At 39.3% G+C, this 22,452-nt stretch overlaps 1 protein-coding gene across 1 annotated transcript; it reads right to left on the bottom strand.

The window, feature by feature from the left end:
* Nucleotides 1–7: 7 nt before the first annotated feature.
* Nucleotides 8–21,789, bottom strand: LOC145483658 (uncharacterized). The gene is made up of 12 exons (XM_081462196.1): nt 20,928–21,789; nt 18,518–18,631; nt 17,645–17,722; nt 15,860–16,381; nt 14,874–14,981; nt 13,350–13,438; nt 12,475–12,556; nt 11,368–11,436; nt 9,307–9,387; nt 8,084–8,205; nt 2,414–2,564; nt 8–2,123 (listed from the first exon to the last, which is right to left on the bottom strand). Exons 1-12 carry the CDS (start codon nt 20,976–20,978, stop codon nt 1,701–1,703), a joined length of 1,890 nt encoding a protein of 629 aa, XP_081318322.1. The 5' UTR covers nt 20,979–21,789; the 3' UTR covers nt 8–1,700.
* Between the last annotated feature and the right edge of the window lie 663 nt (nt 21,790–22,452).

The following is a 22,452-nucleotide window of genomic DNA, read 5'->3' as shown; positions in this document are numbered from 1 at the left end:
CCCCCCGGCTCGGTACATTACTTTAGGCGACGATAAGCAGTTCATTTTTAATTTCAACTTAATGTGCTTCGTTTCCTTCGAGTTGGATACTTCGTTTAAAATTTACCTCTCGTCAATAATAATTACTGGTAAAGGTGCAAGGTTAAGTCTGCATACGAGTCAACTGGCCCCTCAGGCCGGAGCTTATCCCGGTTTCTGTAGCATGAAGCGACTAGGAGTATTTCTACTCCCCTGAATGGGATGTTAGACCATCGCAGGGTTACCCCAGTATTTAAGTTCGCCGGTACCAATTTATTCACCTGGGTGGAGAAGCACTGTGAGAGTTAAGTGTCTTGAACAAGAACAAAACACAATGACCCCGGCCAGGACCGCTCGATCTGGAAACGAGCGCACTTCCCACTATTTACTGACTGGGGTAAATTGAAAAACAAAGCTAACTATGTGGAAGAAAATGAAACCACATACAGTTGATGTTTTCATTAGATCTTAATCCGGCTTATACTATCACTCGTTGTCGAGTCTTAACACCCAAACAGACAATGAACAACACCATACTCATTCTTTGGCAATCACTAGGTATTTTATTTGTTCTTATTACACGAAAATATAAACAAGATCTAGGAAACGGACGTATCTCAATAAATACTCATGAAAACATATTTACAACCACGATTTGGAAGTACAAAAAATACTCAATAAAAAAATATACCAGTTATGTCAACATCTTAAATATTATAATTAAATGTGTTGTTGATTTATCTCTGTCAAGATTTATTGCTCGATTGTCTTGCACCAGGCCGCGTTATTTTAAGAGCGATGTCACATGACAGTACGTCATACAGTTTTAAACACTGATTGGCTAGTTGTTCGTGGGAAAATAACAGTCACATGATAAGCCATGTAACAAATGCCTTTCTACAAACGAAAATGTACGAACAAAACCCACAAAATAAATACCTTGTTAAATGGTTTGGGATTTAATATAGTGGCCGCTCGTTTGATCGAAAGTCTCTCTAAGCCTGACCCGTGAAAACATACTATACTTTCTTAAACCGAAAATCGTTTAATTAGATTTAATCATGATTGTACAATTTCATCTCTTTTTCACTGGTGCTCAGGCTTTGTGGATAAAGAGACAAGTGCCTGCAGTTCAGCCGCACTGCCGCTATAATTTGCAACATAAATAATTCGCCAACGGTGTTTCGTCAATGTTATAGATATACGTCAAGGAATGGACTACTGGACAACGGATGCAAATCACGATGCGCAAAGATTAAAGAGATTGACATGTATGCAAATGTCGAATGGACCATTTCAGCTCTTCCCGTTATTCGAAACCAAAAGCTCGAAAATCATTCATTTGATTTATGATCTCAAGTTATTTTCATATGAACTCTGTTTCAAGTGAAAGGTTTACAATTAGCCTCAATTCCAAACTTACGTGAGAGGCAGCTCGGATTCAACTTTGTTATTTTAGCACAAGTAGAGGCCAATTTTTGACCATTCTGTCACGAACAAAAACAGAGAGTGGTTTCAGTTGTTAAATATCAGGATACTAGAAAGCCGATTTGTATTTCCTCTAATCATTATGTATAAGATTTCATTTCTTCAAATTTACGTTTAAGTCAGTCTTTGAAAAAAGATAGACACAGATTACTTCATTCGTCTACCAAGCCCTTCTTCGTGTCTTATAAGCCTGACTACATGATTGCGCACAGTGAACTGGTAATCCTCTCCGTTCCTAACTTGTGTCTTCCGCTGCCTTCGTCTTTATTTTTCTTACTCGCAGATCCTTTGGAACCCTTCACCCCAGATTCCTTGGTACCTTTACCGGAGTCCGTACTGCTGGTATTTTTAGTCCCCAGAGAATCGTTTGAAGAAATCCGTGGAAGTTTGAAACCCGGCGACGATGATACCGAAGGGGACGGAGCCACTGCCCGGGAAGGCCGGATAATCCTGGAGTTCCGGGCGCTCCGCATGTCCTGGGTGGTCTTCCGCATAATCTCATCCACGGAGATGCTATCAGTGCCTAACTCGGCCGATTTTCTCGCTAGTTCTAACTGAGTTTCCAAGTGCTTCGTTCTCTGCTGAAGACGCTTGCTCTCGTTTTCAGAAACTTCCAACTGACAAACAAACAAAACATAGCCAGAGTTCACGTTTGAAACTAGGTAAACACGATAACCAGATTCATGATAGTCATATCCCTTGGGGGATATAGTCAGTCCAGTCACGAAAATCTCACACCATCCATTGTTACAAGCCTACCAGCCCTCGAGAACAAAAATAATGGGCAATCCAGCGGATAGCAATACAGCTACAGGCTGGCAAACGTTGCCAGTGATAACGTTAATAACAATTTACACAGGTAGCTAAACTAGCTTGGTAAAACAAAACGACAAACAATGGCTCTTACCTTTTCTTTCAACTCTGAGAGTTCCTCGTCTTTACCCTCAACAGCTTTCTTTAACGTAAACAGTTCTTCTAGCAATTGACGATTCTGTGATTTGAGTTCCTCAATCCTCAAGTCCACTCCTTTACTAGCCACACTCGCTCGGCTCGAACTCCTAAAACAAAACCAAACAAAGAAGCAACAGCCTTACTAACAGCTCGCAGGGTATAATTAATTCATTATTCGTAGCATAAGTAATGCTCATGTATCAAACGAACGATTGGAACAGTCTGAATCATCAGAATACTAAAACATATTAGCGTTACTTAAGCCAACACTGGACATTCTCGTTGGAGGTGCTGTATACATGCAGGTAAACGAGGCAATCTTGCTATCTCCAGTCCTTTTCACTTGCCAGCCGACGTAAAAGCAGTTCAGCGTTTTTTTTGTTGTTGTTGTTGTTGTTTTTTTTTTTTGCTTTTTTAAGGTTACAGTATACCTTCAGGGGTGTCTCGCGCGCAAGCGATGTAGCGCGTGCAGTTTAAGCTGTAGATACCTAAACTTCTATATCAAATTAAAGCTTATGGAGCTGGCTATCAAACTATACCAAGAATTTTGAAAGAAAATGAATTGTCGAATGTTTCACGATCACTAAATGCGAGCGCCCGAATCACCTTTCGAAAGCTTCAAGTCAAAGCGAATTTCGTTTTTCGCCAATTTAATTTTTTCCTCGGTTTCAGGGCCCAAAGCGCTTAAACAAAGTGTCAGCGTTTTGGCGTATTCAATTGCAGTAAAAAGTTACAGAACATTTTCGAAATAGGATTTAAAAAATGTGGAATGATCGTACAAAAATCGCTCTCGAAGAAAAAGTATTTCGAAATTAACAATTCCCCGACACGCTTTTGTAGTTTATATGTTAAACTAGCCACTGCCCAAATTTAAGAGCAATTGAACAAATTCCCTTTGAGTTATAACTCTTTAAAGTGTCTGCTTCAAGTGAAAAAATTTATTCGAGAAAACAGCGCTAAGAAAAATTTTCTGCTTCGCAAACAAACTCCGCCCACAAACGCCTTCAACTGGGTTCTCTACGGAAGCCCCAAAGGGACATCCACTTCTTAAAAATGGTATTTTTTTTTTGTAAATGGGAGTCTGCTTTTCGAAAATGGGAGTTTGTTTTTCGAAAATGGGAGTTAGTTTTACGAAAATGGGAGTTTGGTTTTCGAAAATGGGAGTTTGGTTTTCGAAAGTGGGAGTTTGGTTTTCGAAAATGGGAGTTTGGTTTTCGAAAATGGGAGTTTGTTTTACGAAAATGGAAGTTTGTTTTTCGAAAATGGGAGTTCGTTTTCTCGAAAATGGGAATTTGCTTTACTAAAATGGGAGTTTGTTTTTCGAAAATGGGAGTTTGTTTTTCGAAAATGGGAGTTTGTTTTTCGAAAACGGGAGTTTGTATTTCGAAAATGGGAGCCTTGTTTTACGAAAATGGGAGTTCGTTTTTCGAAAATGGGAGTTTGTTTTACGAAAATGGGAGTTTGGTTTACGAAAATGTGAGTTTGTTTTTTCGAAAATGGGAGTTTGTTTTACGAAAATGGGAGTGATGATAAAAATGATTGACAGACCAAACACGACTCCTATTGGTCAAGATAGAGCTAGCCAATGGCGTAATGTACTTTTCGATCCTGATTTGTTTGTGCGTAAACAGCTACATTTGAATCCTGTGGTGCCAGAACGACCAAAGGAGGATTAGACATATACATCGAGCTTGAGAAACATAAGCTCGATCAGATAGCTGCAAAAAACATTAAAATGTCTCAAGATAAACGTATAGCTTTCTTGAAGTAAAGCTACGGCGTCTCCGAAGAAAAACGTACGAGGGCAAATATGATATCCGTGATAACAATCTCTACTGACTACTGTACTTGCAAACAGTTTTAATCGCAGCCGGGCCAGGCGTCACAATATAGATTGCAAGTAAGCAACATGTTCACGGTAAATTTCGTATTTTGGTCCTTAAAAGCAAATACTTGGAGATTTAAAAACATAGCTTGCAATAGAAATGAGCCAAAAAAATGTATAAACACATGGCAAATTACAGAGGTGTCAAACTCGACGAAGTGACATGCAGATAACAGCGGAAATCATGCAGACCTATGACCTATAAAAATTTGCCATAGCACGATCTAACGGCTCAACTCTACTTAAAATTCCTCCTTATAACACAACATGAAGTGCCCTTCATAAACACGAGGGAAGCGACCAAAACAAATCCGGGTCGAGTGACCGAGCAGAGAACGGCAAATGTACAAATATCACGAACCGTAGAAGTCGTGAAGGCTAGTCAACCCTATTTTACACTGAAATGCCGTCAAAGACACACAAAACAACGAGGTCGAGCTTCAAACAAATAAGGATTGAAAACGTTATATTACGCCATTGGCTAGCTCTATCTTGACCAATAGGAGTCGTGTTTGGCCTGTCAATCATTTTCATCATCAAAAAAACCCTCCCATTTTCGAGAAAACAAACTCCCATTTTCGAAAAACAAACTCGTATTTTCGCAAAACAAACTCTCATTATCGAAAAACAAACTCTCATTTTCGAAAAACAAACTCGTATTTTCGAAAAACAAACTCCCATTTTCGCAAAAAAAACCCCCATTTTCGCAAAACAAACTCCCATTTTCGTAAAACAAACTCCCATTTTTAAAAAAAACTAACTCTCATTTTTGTAAAACAAACTCTCATTTCCGAAAAACAAACTCCCATTTTTAAAAAAAACTAACTCTCATTTTTGTAAAACAAACTCTCATTTCCGAAAAACAAACTCCCATTTTCGAAAAAACAAACTCCCATTTTCGAAAAAACAAACTCCCATTTTCGTAAAACAAACTCGCATTTTCGTAAAACAAACTCCCATTTTCGAAAAACAAACTCCCATTTTCGAAAAAACAAATTCTTAATCTCGAAAAACGAACTCCCATGTTTCATAAGTAGATGTCCCTTTGGGGCTTCCGTAGTTCTCAGATAACTAAGCTAATCAGTGCAGGGAAAGTTTACTACCGTTAACCTCCTGGTGAAATTTACGCGCGAATCTCTAAAAAAACTCTTGTGTTTCGCAATGCGCTCAAGGAACCGAAGGCAGAGAGATAATTTTTCTGTAGCTCGGTTTTTCTTGAAGCTGGTCTGGCAAAATGGGGAAGACTAAAAAGGATACGAACGCTAGAGTGGCTGAGCGAAGGAAACAAATGGTCTCAATGAGTCCGACGATTCGTCGATATCGGACTCATCAGAAGAGTCTGTCAGCATCCCTGTTATTGCTGTCAAGTTCCGAAATTTTTACAGAACCTTTCTTTTCTCTTACCACGAATATTTGCCCGCCTTATACGATAACTATAGCTTCATCCGCGTGGCGAACTTTCGCTTCTTCACTCATTGATGTATTTTCATTCGTTCTTCGCTGTTTTCGCTTTTTCGAACCGGTCCATGGTTTAAACGTGGTCTATGTTTACTTATAACTTAATAGAGACACGCCTGATACCAAAAATGCTGGGTTGTCAGAACAACAATGCTGATCAACTGAGTAGTCAATTCGTGACATCCATATAGGTAATTCCCGCGAAAATCGTCTCGGTTGATTGCATACGCGCCATAGGGCTGTCAATCAAGAGGTAAACTTTTACTTTCGGTGAAAACGTAAAACCGCCATTTCTCCGCCAATATTTAGCCTTTTTCAAATTTTTTTCTCAAAAATTAGAGATTATTCTTCGACCACTATTTTGACCCAAAAATCCAAATTTGAAGAAAAATTGCCGACCCGAAGGTATACTGTAACTTTAATATATATTGCGAAAAACAAGTTTTTACCTTGTTACAATTATCTGCAGGGCTCGAAAAATATTTGAATTCCACCTTGCCCGTTGGGCAATTAACTCTCAAATTTTGCTTGCCCGGGGCACTTCCCCGCTTGCCCAAGTTTTCAAACTCATTAATAATTCATGACCCCAAAATGGAAGTCAAACTACAGGCGTGTTTTAATGTACTAAACCCATCTTGACTGTAGTCCTCTTAGTGCTGATCACTTTCATGTTTACGCCATTATATTGCAATGCTTCCACAACTTTTAACTTCTTCATCCCGCTTTTAGGAAGTTGTACGGTTTGTAAGAATTAACATGGATGAACTCCCAAGTTGTTGTTGTTCGTTCGTGAACTTACTTCCTAGTTCCTGTATTACACGCTGGGTATCTTCGTTATTATACAGCCTTGAATCAATTTGTTCAATTCGTCGAAGATCGCGTTCGACTCTTTGAATGTTCACCTGCATCTTGTCTAGCTCCACGAAATCATTGTGAAGAGAAGCGCGAGAAATTTATAACACGCAGAATTAACAACAAGTCGCCTTCCCACTTCAGTGTTGACACGGGCACAGTGTCGAATTTGAAAAGCCGGCGAGAGCATATTTTTTCATTTGGGTCAATGAAAAATAGTTTCAGTCGAGGGAAAACATCTTCGTTTGAAAGAAACATTACCAGGTATTTTAAGTCATCTTCTAGGAACTCTGAAAGTATTTGATGACTTAGTTATCCATTTCTTTTTAATAACATAATACTTTTCATTTTGCGCAGCGGCGCCTAAGTAAGTTATCACTAGCAAACTTGCATGTTTCGCCGAAAACAGAGATTTACCTGGATTTTAGCATCAAAAATGCTGGCTACGCCTTTGCAGTAGAAATATGCGACTTCTTTTCGTATACAATTTCTACAGCTTTAATATATCGTTGTTGATTTAAGTTTTGTACAGAGAAACTGGAAAATGCTCGCAGAAAATTGCTAAAATTTAAAGAAATAAACACAGCGTTTTCGTGCCCAAGGCGGCTATTTTAATCCTGGAAGGAAATTTGATCGGGGCAGATTTTGATCACGTGCTAGGCAACCACTTGTGAGCCGTGAGCGCGCGTCACGCAATCAACAAAACAACGCTACAAATTGTAAATTTCGTCAAGCTTCATCTAAAGACTTGATTACCCTTGAGCCTAAAATTTACCTTTTCTTCTCAAAATCGTTATCAAAAATTTACTCGGCGAACGGCTTGCCTGCGTCCTTGCCCGTGGGGCAAGTAAGGAGAGGAAGTTACTTGCGCGAAGGGAAAATCTACTTGTCCCGGACGAACGGACGGGGGTTTTTTCGAGCCCTGTTATCTGTCTCTTATATTATTATAGGAGATCTAATTAATTGTTATGATAAATTTGCTAGTCAATATCTAAAAAACACTTTACTAACAAAAGTAGGGAGGTGAATAGCTTTGTTTTGCATCTTACAAGTGTAGATGTAGTATCTCATATACGAGGTTGTACAGTTAAATTTCCTAAATAATGTTTTATCATATGGGCCGGACATGATAACAGTTTTTCATCCATTGTTGGAGTGAAATTCGAATTATTAACAGCATTAAACCAATCTATGACATTTTTTACAAAGTTCTTAACGACTTCGCAATCAATAAAAGTGTGGTCAATTGAATCATGTTCACCGCAAGAGGCATTCGTCATTCGTTTTGATTCCGTATCGAAAAAGTTCGGAAACAAAATTAAAAGAATTTCAATTCAAACTTATTCATAGAATTGTAGTAACAGTTCAGCGGTTACTGCACAAAATAATTCACTTATTCCAAAACTACTAGCTTTACACTCTGTGCCATACCTGACTCTGAGGGGAGGGGTTGATACCGCCATGTCTTCCTCTGAGCTCTGATGCACAAGTTGATGTTTGTGGAGTAACTTTGCCTTCTTCGCCTCCAGTTCTTTTGCTAGAGTATCCAGTTCCTACGAGACGAAGTGATGAATTACTACTGAAGTTTTGTCTGCTATTTGAGCTTACCCATTCTAAAGAAGGAAAGCGACTAAAACATTCACAAAGATAAAGTGTAATCACATTGTGTAACCTATTTTTAGTTTAAAATGCCACCGGCAATTTAATAACAAAATCTAGGTCTTCGGCACAGCTGTAGTACTGGTATATTCTTGACGGATACACTTAAAAAACACAACATGGAGTCTTTAAACTATGGAAGCCGATAAGGAACAATCCCAAAATGTTCTTCAAATCCGAAAAATTATTTTCAATCGCAATTTTTTGGAAAATCTTTGCTGAACAGTTGGTAAAATCTGAAAAACTGTTGCGAATCTTAATAAAATTATTGGATCCACAAATAACTTTCTACAAATCAGAAAGTAGTTTCCAAATCCAGGAATCGTCGATCGACAAATCGAGAAAAACTGTTTTTGAAATCGGAAAAAAATATTTTGTCACGTGTTACTTGCGCCAGCAGTCAGCCGGTGTCAGAGGTTTTCCCTGATATTTGCGATTCCAAAATGCGGAGGAACGCGGGAAAAGAGTTTAGGATCGTTTAGAATATAAAGTACAATTTGCAAACAAGTTTCGTATTCGTACAAAATTATTTGTGGATCCAATAAATTTATTAAGATTTGTAAGTCTCATCTGGAACTCGGATTTTTTTTCCGAGTGGATGTCATTTCTACAATTGCAATCGTGTTTTAGATTTGATAAATTGTTCAAAAATGATTTCCATAAAACATTGTGATTTAAAATATGTTTTCGGATTTCAAAAATATTTTGGGATTGTCCCTTATCGGCCTCCGTATTTAACACTTTGAAAAAGGAGGAATGAGATCGACAAGGGGGCGAAACCAGCAGCAGAATCTCCTATCTCCTTCATGTATCTTGTCTCTCAGTGTTTGGTTACTCCTTTTGGCTCCTCCCACAAGGACTATAGAATGCAATTTTAACAAATTCATTTCCGATTTGGACACCACCACCTGATCACCCTCCCTATGTAGTACACACCACAAATACAACAACACACAATGATAAAAGCAGCTACACCACACAGACAGTTCATTTACATTTTGTAGAACATCTAAATCCTCCTCTTTGCCATTACACACAGCATGACGGCGGTTTAAGTATTCTTCATATTCACGAATCTGCATTAAAAAGAAAAAAAAAGAAACACAGTATTAGCACTACTTTTGTGCTGAACTTCGGCCGGGGTTTCGGCTCTAGTCTGGTCCACTGTATAGTTCTTTGGCCAAAACACTTAACTCTCTCCGAAACCCTCTGGACCCAGGACCCAGGACCCAGGACCCAGGACCCAGGACCCAGGACCCAGGACCCAGGACCCAGGACCCAGGACCCAGGACCCAGGACCCAGTGGGTAGCCCTAGGATGGGCTAGTATCTCATCTACATGTACGAAGAGTAGCGAAAGTCTTCGGCCTAGGGCAAACGTCGAATCTTAGTCGAATTTAATTCGCCAAACTTATTAATTTTGAAATAGGCGCATGAATGGTGCGACGTTTGCTGCAATTAAATTCGACTCAAATTAATTGGTTCGACTCTAGCATAGGTTCGACTTGCCAAGTCGGATAATGCGGCAGTGGTTCGGCGTTTCAGCAAACGCCGCTCTAACCACGCGCTGAACTCAATTCATAAATCATGCAAATTACAAAATAATTGATTCAGATGTGACGGACTGGGCAAACGTCACAAAAATACATACTCCTCCATCTGCCAAACGCTGTTTCACCTCCCCCCCCCCCCCCTCCTGAAGAGCATGCGCTGTACAAAGACAATTTCGCGATCGGGAATGCATTCTCGCCCCCAGATGCTGACCAAAAGGAGCGCGGCCTCTCGGGACGAGAATACCGGAAGAGAATGTCGAAAGTCATTGCTGACATCGCACAGCGTGATGGAAATGTGTTGTTCCTGTTACATTAACACTAAATATAAATGCTTGCGATGCAAATTGCCTACTTGCAATAAATGCTCAGTGTTTGAAGAAAAGGAGGACGTTGAGGGATACACAGCCGGTAAAAGCGTTGCATACTACGAGGCTTGTGACAGGGACCCAAAGAGAGCCGCGCCGGGTCTTCCGTTGTCTGAGGAGAAGAGTATCGGCATTTCGTTAGCAAGTCCTAGCAGTAAATAGTCGCGCATCGAGTGAATAGCACGGGGACACGTGCTTATTCCCGTGTTTTAATGAAGTGCAACTTGTTAAATAGGATCGACGCAGGTTCGACGTTTGCTACCACGTTGGAATAAAGTCGACTCTTTGTCGCAGCTATTTTTAATTTATTCGACGCGACTTGGATTCGACGTGTGCCCCCGGCCTAAGGCACTTAATGCTTCTGAAATCACAGGCGACCAACGCGTACTGTAAGAGTTTGAATCAAGACGAATTTTTGAGGCAAAATATTCCTCTGAATTCGCAAATGTTCGAATCGACCGTCATTAACAGTGAAACAAAAATGGGCTACGGAAGGCGCCCAATTTAGGGTAAGCTTCCGAAACCGACTGTCGGTCAACTGCCGGCCGACAGGTTACCAACAGCTAGGTTTCGGGAGACTCGCAGTTGCCCAATTTTGTAACGGCAGGAAAGTCCTCTGAAGACGACGGAGTCGTAGCCGGAGTCATAATCAGAAGCGTTGAGTGATACAAACTAGTGAAAATCAAACCGACGGAGTCGGAAGAAGAACACCCATTCCGTTTATGACTCCGTCGCTTACGATCCAGTGAAAACTAGATTGTCGGAGTCGGAAGCAGAAGCGTAAAAATAAACCAATCACAATGATCCATTCTGGGCCTTGTGATTGGTTGGTTCTTCCGCTTCTGCTTCCGACTCCGACAATCTAGTTTTCACTGGATCATAAGCGACGGAGTCGTAAACGCAATCGGAAGAAATGGAAACGTTCTGATTCTTCCGACTCCGATTCCGTGGAGATTATCACTCTGCTTATGACTCCGATTTTCGATTTTCACTAGGTCATAAGCGCTCTTACGACTCCGACTCCGACTCCGACTCCGACTCCGTCGCTAGTGAAAACCAGCCTTAAAGCAACAACAAACTGGCCTAATTAGCAAAGCAAAACGAAAAATTGAGGGTATCGCCCTTTCCCGTGCACATACCTCTTTGTCTCGTTCTTTAACGTCTTGTGTTCGTTGGTTAAGGTCTTTTTCCATCTGAGATATTGCTGCCTGTTTAAAGTAAATAAGATTCTTACTTTCCCATAAAGGAGTCTATCTATTTATAGTAATCACTGTAGTAATAGTAAACCATGAAAGTGAAGAATGATCATCGCAGTTAATTTTCCAATTTACGGGAAGATATGAACTCAATTAATTGACCTCGCTCCCAATGTGTGGCTTCATAGCTCAGTTGGTAGAGCATCGCACCGGTATCGCGGAGGTCACGGGTTCGAATCCCGTTGAAGCTCTGATTTTTTTCAGGCTTCTTCTTTCCAATTGCTTAAATTGGAAAATTAACTGCGATGATCATTCTTCACTTTCATCTACAACCGCAGTTCATATATGAATTATTTCATATAAACTTCACATCAATAGTAAACCATTCTACTAACCAACATGTATGTACATGTATGAGCAGTTTCCAAACATTAATGGCAGCTAAAATCACTTTGTGTAGCATACTGGACAGGGTTTTTTTAGCGCGAGGTGCAACAGATTTTCTTAATAAACAAACAACAAAGATAATTGGAACTAAAATTGACTACTGTGTACGTCTTGGACTTGTACAAATGACAACAGAGAAACAGCCGAAAGAAAGTTTCCCGAATTGCTCTTACACCATGTTGTTTACTGGATTGGATTGTACGAGCAGATTTATTCAATGTGAAGGTTTGAGAAAAAAAAAATTCAAGAAGATACTGTATGCCGCAAAAGTGAGGCATGGAGACAAGAAACCCGTCCAAGACCAGTCTCCCGTCGGTAACGAGTTTCCCGTCCAAGTGTGTAGACAGCGTAAAACAAGAGCCGAAAGACCCGGATGCTACCGCAAACTATTTTCTGGTCGAATTTCGGGCGAAAACTACACCAGTCCAATAAGACTGGAAGTAGGAATAAAGCAAGGCACTTTGAAATAGCAAAATGGCGCGTAACTGCGTATACGAAGCTAAGGATGGAAAACTCATCAGATAGGTTACTCACCCACATGAATTTCTCGTCCTCTAATGTGATTTATATCAAACATCTTGCTTTATAAAATGGCTGGCATACCTCATGTTCATAGTATCTTTGCCTTCTCTCCTCTAGCTTCTTTTCATTTCTAAATTCCTCAAGTTCCTCTTCAAACTTTCTCCTTATAAACAAAAGAATTACAATTCAGACAGTTTCTCGTGAGCTGCATTTCTATATGTACAGTGCATACTATGCAAGCGTACGAAGTATTTATTAGCAAATTTCCGACACACATTTTTCTAGTTGTGTTACAGACAAGTGGTACTAAATGGTCTTTTTGTTTCGCATCATGTCCATGGAATTACATCAGTAAAACTAAAAGATTATTTCGCGTCAAAAGAAAAGAACGTGTCAGAAATACAAAACAATGTGTTCACGGTTCAAACGTTGTAAAGCATGCATTTGATCATGTAATTGGCTTTGACAACTGCTACGATCATTGACTAAGGAAACAATCGCACCAGAAACACATGAGAATAATGGCACACGGTCAAAACTGTTGAGGCTGACAACAACTAACGCCCACTCCCGAGACAATACAACATTCTTTTAAACAAACATTAACTTTAGCACTGTTAGCATTCCTTCGAACATCCTTTTTACATGAATTTTTAATTCATGCGAATTACTGTCGATGTTCCAATTTTTAAAGTTTCATTTTATCCCAAATTTTTACAACAACAACAACAGTTTATTTCTACTACTGTAAACAACTAAAAGAATTTACGAGATTATAATTATAAATAACTAAATAAACATCCAATAAATTATCCATCCAAGACAGTAGACCAGCTGTCAAAAGCTCATATTTTTAATTTTTTTTTTTTTTACCAGGGAACGCTTCATTAAATTTTGTTATTTTGATCTTATTCAAGGCATTTGCCGGGTGATGCAGCAGCAATGTTTTTTCTTACTTCTGTTCCTCTCTTCTTCTATCAATATTCTCCATTTCAGTGATGTAATGTCTTTTCCTGTCCTCTAACTCCTTTTGCAATTTGTCCATCTACAATAATTGGCAGAACATTACCAGCAATTAAGCTTGTCACATAAATGCAGCCAGCAGGCAGGCACTGGCAGACCAACAAACAATGTAACCCCTTCACTAATACATGTGGCACCAACAATACAGAGCCATGAGAGAGGCAAGCAACATGCATGCAGGCACAGATCCATACCAGTTTCAAAATTTTTGCAGCAATCAGTCAGATTTTTCAGAATGAGTCGGAAACCCAGGAAGGGAGACTTATAAAGGGAGTTAAAATCCAAAACAATTCCTGGGGGAGCATGCTGCCCCACCCCCTGAATGCCTCCAGAAGCTTGCTCCTTTGGTGCCCATTGTTTCGGAAATCAGTCACCATTTGCACCTAACATGTCTGTAGGGCTTGAGCTAAATTCACTCCATCTTCACAAAATTGACCACTGCTCCCAAAAACAGGAAAATCCTGCAGATTTGGTGGCCTACATGAATACCCAAGGAGGAGCTTTGGAGACAAGCAAGGTAGCATCCAGTAGAGCAGGAGATAACACAAAGAGCTTGGGGTTGGATTGGCCACACACTAAGGAGACCAGATGGATACATAGCCAAGAGGGCCATGGAGTGGAACCCACAGGGGAAGTGAAATAGAGGGAGACCCCAGCACAGCTGGAGATGCACAAGAATGGCAGAGTTGAAAGAAAAAACCAGCTCATGTGGCAGGAAGTGAAACACACTGCTAAAAATAGGGTCAGGTGGTGGGCACTAGAAAACAATGACCTATGTTCCAACAGGAACGAAGAGGATTGAGTGAGAGAGTGCTCTCAAAAGAAACACCTTACAGTAATTGTTTTCCGCGGGACCAGGCGTTAAGTGACTTGTTATATAATATACATTTAATTTAGAAAACATAAAGGTAGTGTCCGTGAAAATATCGGTCATCAATTGAAACATTCATGAGTAACAGTACACTGTTGCTGTCTTTTATCATGGCCCAGTCAGAGACTTCAGGTGAGAAAGAGTTTCATTGATAGATGTCATGTGACGTCAAAGGTAAAAAAGTCTGCATACGAGCCAAGTGGCCCATCATGGCAGAGCTTATCCCGGTTTCTGACTAGCATGAAGTGACTAGGAGTATTTCTATTCCCCCCTGGATGGGATGCCAGTCCATCGCAGGGTTACCCCCGCCATTAAGTTTGCTGCTACCCATTTATAAATTTGGGTGGAGAGAGGCACTGTGAGAGTAAAGTGTCTTGCCTAAGAACACAACACAATGTCCCCAGCCAGGGCTCAAGCCCGGACCACTTCATCCAGAGACGAGCACACTAACCATGAGGCCACAGCCCCTCCCCTCAAAGCAAACAATAAAAAGTGCATGTTGTTGGGGGAGAGAACCCTTATCTACATGTATTAAACCCCAGAATAGAGAGAATACATCACGTGGGTCAAATGCTGAATTTCATACCTCTTGTTTTGTGTCTTCTCTTGTTTTCTTCAGCTTGGAGCTTAAATTGGACATTTCATTCTCAACTGTATCTTCTTTGGCTCTTAGAGATGACTCCAAGTGAAGAACCTAAATACAGTTATTTTTAAAACAGTCACCAAATGGTACATATACAGTATTTGACAGTTATTACAGTAAATTATAGTGCTGCAACGATACACTGATGCACCAGTGAATCGCGATATTTTTTGTCACAATATGAATATTGATATCACGACAAGATATCGCGATATTATGATATTGTGTTTTTTCATGAATAAAAAATTCAACATTCAGAAATGACTGTCTACATGTATTACGAGTCCTTGCCCAAGTCCAAGCCCTTTCAAAGCTTATGCTATTTATTAAACAAAGGGACCTGGGAAAAGGAAAAGAAGTTCCATCTTTGCTTTGTACTTCTGGTCACGTATCTTTCAAGATGGCAGCACAGAGGCATATGCAGTTCCAATTACTTGTCAGCTGACACAGTCTTGTGTGCCCATGGACAAAACGCATGGTCGCAGCTCTTCTTCACCTGTCAGTTGTATGTAATGATATACTGTATTGTGTATCGTATCATGGCACTTGTATCGAGATATGTATTGTATCGTGAGAAATTGTATCATTGTAGCCCTAGTAAATTAACCACAACTCTGCAGTACAAAAGTAAATCTATCACAGGGGAGGGGTCTAGTAAGTCTTGACCCACCTCCCTCCCCCAAATATAAAGAAGAATATTCTAAATTTGTTCCCCATACAAATGGAATTCATAGTTATCATATCTATTGTGTGCAAGGCTGCCCTCAACCTTGCCCCACCCTCACCCACCAGTGAAAATCATGGAATCTGTCTCTGAACCCTCAATCAAATTCTCACTTACAGTATGTCCATTATAAGAAATGTAAGACGAACAGTATAAAAAGCATCATACTGTATTTGTTCCACAAAATACAACATACCATACTTACCTGTGTTCTAAGGTCTAGCAATCTTTTTTCCTCGTATAATTTTCCATTCTGTACTTCCTGATGATCCATTGGTCCATTTACTATAAGCTTTTCAACAACTTCATCAGAGATGCCATTTACAGACTCTGTAGTTCTATTTAATTTCTTTGAATTTACACCAATGTTTGAGTCACTTGAATTGTTATTAACTTCTGAAGGAGGAGTGCTCTTATCAACTAAATATCCAAATTTGTCCACTCTAGAATCATCTTCACTGGACTCCCGATCAGTGTGGTCTGAATAGTCTTCTTCATCTTCCCCGTCTTCTTCAGAGTCGTCATCGTCCTCATCATCATCATCATCGTCTTCATCATCATCCTCATCATTCTCATACATACTGTTATCATTAAATTTGTAATCCACAAAATTAACATTGCTCATAAGGTCACAAGAAATGTCGTCATCTGATCCCTGAGCATAACTGTAAAAGTGTTCTTTATTTCTTTCCATGTTAAAACGAACTTGCTTCTTGGCTGGTGCATTCTATTCAACAAAGTAGAGTGTGACAATTACTATCTGAAGTCCCACTACTACTTTAAAAAAATTCCAAAAATGAGTAACTACACCGTACTGAGCCAGTGAGAAACAAAATTTCAGGACAATATCATAAGAAGATACCAAGGTTCTGAAATATGGTGGCTTCATAATCTAAGAAAACAGAAATCCAGTGGCTACATGTACAGTACACACTGTACTTTTAATTATCAGTGTTATAGTACTCCAAGATTTTTTTCATCATTTTCATCATTTCTTTCATCTTTTCCATACAAAATTGTTCAGTTTAACATTTGGAACTTGAAGGTACATTGTACGCATATACATGTATATACACATATGTACATACATGTACATGTTACCAGTAGTATTTTACCTGCTGTCATTTAAGAAATATATAATATTTTCTCCATTTCGGTCAAGCTATAAAAAAAACAGTGGAAGTTTGGGAGAACTACATGTACTGTAGAAATGTTGTCGGAACGTGATCATGAACTGTAGGTGAACATTCCAACAGCTTTTTCAATTTCTCCCAAACTTTCATACAAGTTTTAAAACTCAATAGAAACAGACAGAAAATGTTTTAACCATGTATATTTTGAGAGCATCAGAAAAGGATGTCACTCATTTGTTACAAAAATGTAACTCTTTCTTCTTAAAAGGCCATACAGTAGTATCAACATCTCATGCTAACCATGTATTAAGTGTTGCAGCAAAACCCCATTAATAAGGCCACCAACAGACCATAAAAACTTGGCCCTATTAACAGGACCTCCAAGGGCAGATTTTGTCCAAAATATTTTTTCATGCCAAGTTCAAGGCTACAACATGATTGCACTTTATCTCATAGCCAATTGACGAGCTTGGGAAAGGTGCCTTAGGGATAGTGGAGCTGAGATATGAGCCTCGAGCAGAGCATGCAGGTATCCATGGCATCCCTGAGAGTGGCAACCACCAGGCACCGTCACACTGACAGATAATTACCATCCCAAATACTTACCATCACCAGCAAAAAGGAGGGAGGTGTCAGAGCAAAAGCACGCTACAGGCACGAATGGCACTCAAGAAAAACTGCACGTTCTCAGCTGGCAACCAAAACACATGTTAATCCCTGCAAAACCACTGTGAGACCCCACAGAGCATGGTCACCTTGTGAGGCAGCATTGGCTTGACTCAAACTTTGCCTAAACTACATTTAGCCACAATTTAAAAAAAAAAAACTTACAAAATGAAAAACATGCAAACTATTACCTTTCTAAAGCCGTTTTTTGAGCTCTGAATTTTGTCTGCCTCTTCCAACAATGTGTCCACATTTGAATCTGATGAACACTGCAAAAACATAAACAAGCAATATAAGAAACAAGATACCAAAGCAGAGTAAATGTTTTCACTGTAGTAATCACAAGCTTATGATACTGTCACAGTGTTTTTAACAAGTGATTATGATGAGAATTTGTTTTCTTCTCTCGTATTGTCAGCCGCCTTACTCTCAGGCAACTAAATTAATAAGGACATGAAACACACTATTCACAGACAAAGTGGAGTGATACCATGAAACAAAGACTGAAATCATTTTCCAGAAGGAGCATATAGAAACAAAGAAAGTACAAACTTTCATCAACAAGTGTCTGAGGAGAATTCTGAGAGTGTATTGGCCTGAGGTGATTACCAACAGAGGTGATTACCAACAGAGATTTATGTATCGAGTTAAGAACGGGTCAAGAGCCTATCAACACCACCATTAAGAGAAGACATCGCAAATGGATTGGACATACACTAAGGTGTGATGAGGGGGACCTACCGTGCCTCTCAGTGGATTGGAACCCACAAGGCACAAAGGAACGTGGAGACCTAGAATTGCGTGGTGCACAAGCATCCAATAATCTTGGAGTACTATAACACTGATAATTAAAAGACCTGATGGAAACAATGAATCGGTGCAAGACCAAAAGGGTGGCTGAGGAGTGATGGTAATAGAAGGCAATAGTGGTTTCCCTATAGGGGTATTTCCCCCATGGGACAAAGAGGATTCCATGAAGATAATGATGAGAACTTTGTACCAGTGTTGACTGGCACATGAATGCAAACTGGAACTCATGCATACACGTAATGAAAAGCACATACCTCTGATGATGAACGATGCTGCCGTCCAAGAAATTCAAAGTCGCCATTTAGGAGTGGTTTGTGATTTAGGATTATTGGATCTTTCACCATTGTACGAGACACTTTATCATGAACCTTAAAGAAACAACAAACAATTTATGTAGCTTAACTCACAACACACAGAGGTAATTAAGGGGTTCTTATAAAACGATACTCAATGACCTTTCATGTATCACTTCAAGTGCTACAACTTCTGACTGTAAACAGGCATCACTCATTGTAAGGAATTCCCAGCATTACAGCTTTTGACTGTGCTAAGATTGTCATAGTTTAATTGATAAAAATTTTCTTCAGATGAAAAGGTCAGGTTGGGAAGTGTGCCTCTAAACTTTGTAAATAGGGTCAGCCCTAGGAAAAAGTTCTAAATACCTATAAGCCAACAAGTATAACAGCGTCTTAAAACACAAAATGGCAAAATGATTAAATGGCCTAAATACATGTAGCACTCAGCTTAGCCTAAACATCACTGAGTTTAGCTGTCAATAATAATATTGTTATTTTAACAATTACAGACACCCACATCCCACATTGACTCTTGCTCATAGTGCGATTTGCCATTTTGCCATTTCATGTTTTAACTGCACCCCAAGTATAAAGAGATTTAAAACGGATTCTGCCCAAAAGTTTGAGCAATAAGTGCAAAAATTATTTACTAAAAATCTTCTCATAGCATGGTAACATTTGGAATACTATTTAAAACAACTCACTTTAGTTCATTTCTCTAAGTGACCCTGTGATTAAATCCTCAAGCATTCTCAAGTCAGTTTATGTCAAACCTCATAAGAATGCTTTTTAACACACGCTTTAAAAAGCATGTGTTATTGTGTTTTTAGCTGATACAAAACATCTGTTTCAATTGAAATATGGATAACTTCAAGCTTGAGAGCTAAAGTCTAACTAAGTTCTTCTTAACTGTATTCAAAATATTACGATGCCGTGAGATTTTTTCTAATTAAAATTTTATTTGAGTTCCTCGAAAAAGAGCCCTCAGCTTTTCAAGCCAGCAAAAAGCTGGAAAATAAATGTACCAATTCACTACTACTCCATGGAAACATTAATCTCTTGAATTACACCCCTGCACACACTTTTTTAAGAGCTGAGTTAGAGACTAAATATAGAATCTTGAAATTCATGAACCAAAACAAACCTGCTATTTGCTGTTTTTGTTTTAGTTTTGGTATAAACTCCTGTGTAGAAAGCTATTGTCTGTGATCTGTCTCACTGACTGTGTTGCATCGGGGGCTTCATCACTTTTTAATATCGATAGTTCAAAGTCAAATTCCTTTTCTCAATAAAAGTACTGGGCTATTATAAATTTCCAAAATTTCATGTCTGTACACAGAAAAAAATTGGAACATTGGATTTCGAGTTTCATGAAACAATCAATGTCCTTATCTAAATTTCTGGAGCTTTAAATAAACTTAAGTTAAAACCAATATTTTTTTCATTTTAGCGTCGCGCAAAACAACTGTGTTGAAAAATTAACATGACAAAACTCTTCAATCATGTACTTAACTACAGTGAATAACAGAGAAGTGGATTTCGTCGCTATTATAGTTAATTTCGTTCTATAGAACCGTGTAAAATACATGTTTTGCCGCGCAATGTAACAAGAAAAGTCATACACTCAAACAGCTGTCAAATACGATGTAATCTCAACTATCAGACAAAATTATCAAGAACAATGTTTACCGCGTCAACAACAAAATATTAGACCACTTTTAGTTTCATTAACAAGAAAACTAAAAGGATCTGGACGCTTACAATGTATTCTGTTTTTCATTACCTCTTCCTCATCAAAAAGCGATTTCGATCTCGCACTATTGAGCACTGCCCGTTCTCTTGCAAGTTTACAACCATCGAAAGAGCAAACAAGAATTAATCCTTTGTACAACACACCGAAGAGCGACAATATATAAGCTTGTCCTCGCAAGAATTTAGCATCTGTTCACCTTTCTTTTGATCGAGGAGGACCTCTGCCACGACCGGTTTTCATACAAAGGACGAAACCAGGCGAAAATAGTTTAATAAAGTAAGTTTACGATTCTTAAAAACACAATCATAGCGCTACAAAAACGAGTTTTTGAATTGAAGCCGGACAACCGATCGCAATTTTCGATTCTCGATCGACGTGGTGCGATCAGCCGGAAACAAGGAAATTATAATCAAATACTCTGACACCTAAAAACCATCTTAAAGCCAAAAAATCGGGTTTCTTTGTCATTTTCGGAAGGAACAGTCAAACTTACTACGGTAAAATCATGGCGACCAAGGTGAAAGGCCATCGCATACCATGGTTGCCCCTCATGTATCATTACGAAGAACTTCGCTCAGATGGCGTTGGCGTGACTACAAAAATTCAACAGCATACCTGAATATAGTCTGCTTTCCTTTCCATTAAAAGTTCGGTCATTTCGACCATATTGAGCGCAAATCTGACTAACCCATTTCTGCTACACACAAACTACCCCGCTAGTTCGCAAAGTGATCTTACACGAAGTACTGGAACGTCGATTATGATTGTTCACCATGGAAACGACATTGACATTTGGCAGGTCGATGGAACTGCAAGTACATTTCTGCAGGCATCTCGCGAGCGGCTTTCGGCCAGTTTTATTCTTTTTTTCGGAGAGTCTAGTCTACAGCTCGTCCTAAAAAAGAAAAACAGACAAACAAAATCCGCAAAAAGTCCATCATAGCACAGAATTCCTAGACAGGAAAAAAGAAAAGCGCGCAAGATCTTTCGTGGAACTGCCTCGTACCCAGGCTGGGCGCGCTTGGGAATATCACGTGCAACCGTCATCCCAGCGACAGATTTGGTGAGCACAGACCCGCAATCGAGAAAGCCATCACACAACAACACATTGATCAACCCAACGCCGTTTCAGATCACTTTACCCTTCTTGCCCATTCTATGGACAACATAGAACTCGTTCCTCTAGAACTCGTCAACTCAAATAGGGACGCTATTCGCAAGGCAAGAGACGCGTTTCTGATCTCCAAGGGCAAGCCCTTTAAACCTTCTGGGTTAAACAGGCGTGACAAAATGTAATCTATTTTTTATGTATCCGCTTTAGTACACGTTTCCTTTTTCTCTATTTTTGTAACCAGTCATGACACATATTTCCTTCAGAATCATTTCAAATTTTGTAACCGTTTTATCCATACCTACATAGCCTCAATGTAGCCCCTGAAGAAGGTTAGTCCTGTTTAACCGAAATATTGGGCGATTTACCCTTTTCGGCCGTCCGGTCAGCCTTTCAGTTGGTTTTATGCTTTTTCGCTTCAGAGTTTCCCCTAATTTCGCACATGCTCTTTTCTCGAAGTCATTTAGCCGACTCGTTTTTATATCGAGTAAGAAGCATCGGCGCTTTCAAACCACATCTGAACCACATGTACTATAGCGCTCCATCAAAGTGCACAAAAATATACCAAAATTTGTTAAATCTCGGGTTCAAGAGTAGCTTTCTAAGGTATTTACTAAACAACGACTAAGTAACCGTTCCTATAATTCTCTTTAATATATAAAGAAAACTAAAAAAAAAAAAACAAGTCAAATCGATCAGGCCTTCGACCTTGCATTCAGATCAGCAAAGCAGCGACTTAATTATTGAATTACATCATGGCGAGCGCCACGACCATCAATCCACCAAAATCAATTGACCGCGAAGGCCTGGGAGAAAGCCGTACAAAAATTAGCCAGGACACAAGACAAAAAGGAAATGACGACAATATGGAAGTTTTTCCAAGAGCCCGAACATTTTTATTTTATATAATATCATCTTTAGATCTTGCACATACTAGATGCTTAAACGAAGTACTGTTTACAAGATTTATTTATCTATTTCCTCAATATGAAAATTTCGTCGACGTTATGATTACTGGATGATAGCAAA

This window comes from Orbicella franksi, chromosome 4 (assembly GCF_964199315.1).
Source record: "Orbicella franksi chromosome 4, jaOrbFran1.1, whole genome shotgun sequence".
Taxonomy (NCBI): domain Eukaryota; kingdom Metazoa; phylum Cnidaria; class Anthozoa; order Scleractinia; family Merulinidae; genus Orbicella; species Orbicella franksi.
This window is presented reverse-complemented; position numbering and strand designations above follow the sequence as displayed.

What these genes read in the sequence shown, in the direction of transcription:
- LOC145483658 (XM_081462196.1), bottom strand. Translation starts at nt 20,978, where the DNA reads ATGGTCGAAATGACCGAACTTTTAATGGAAAGGAAAGCAGACTATATT. An exon ending in AGAAGAAGAGAGGAACAGAA is followed by an intron (nt 12,557 to 13,349) that starts GTAAGAAAAAAC and finishes TTTGTTTATAAG; the next exon opens with GAGAAAGTTTGAAGAGGAAC. An exon ending in TTAAAGAACGAGACAAAGAG is followed by an intron (nt 9,388 to 11,367) that starts GTATGTGCACGG and finishes TTTTTAATGCAG; the next exon opens with ATTCGTGAATATGAAGAATA.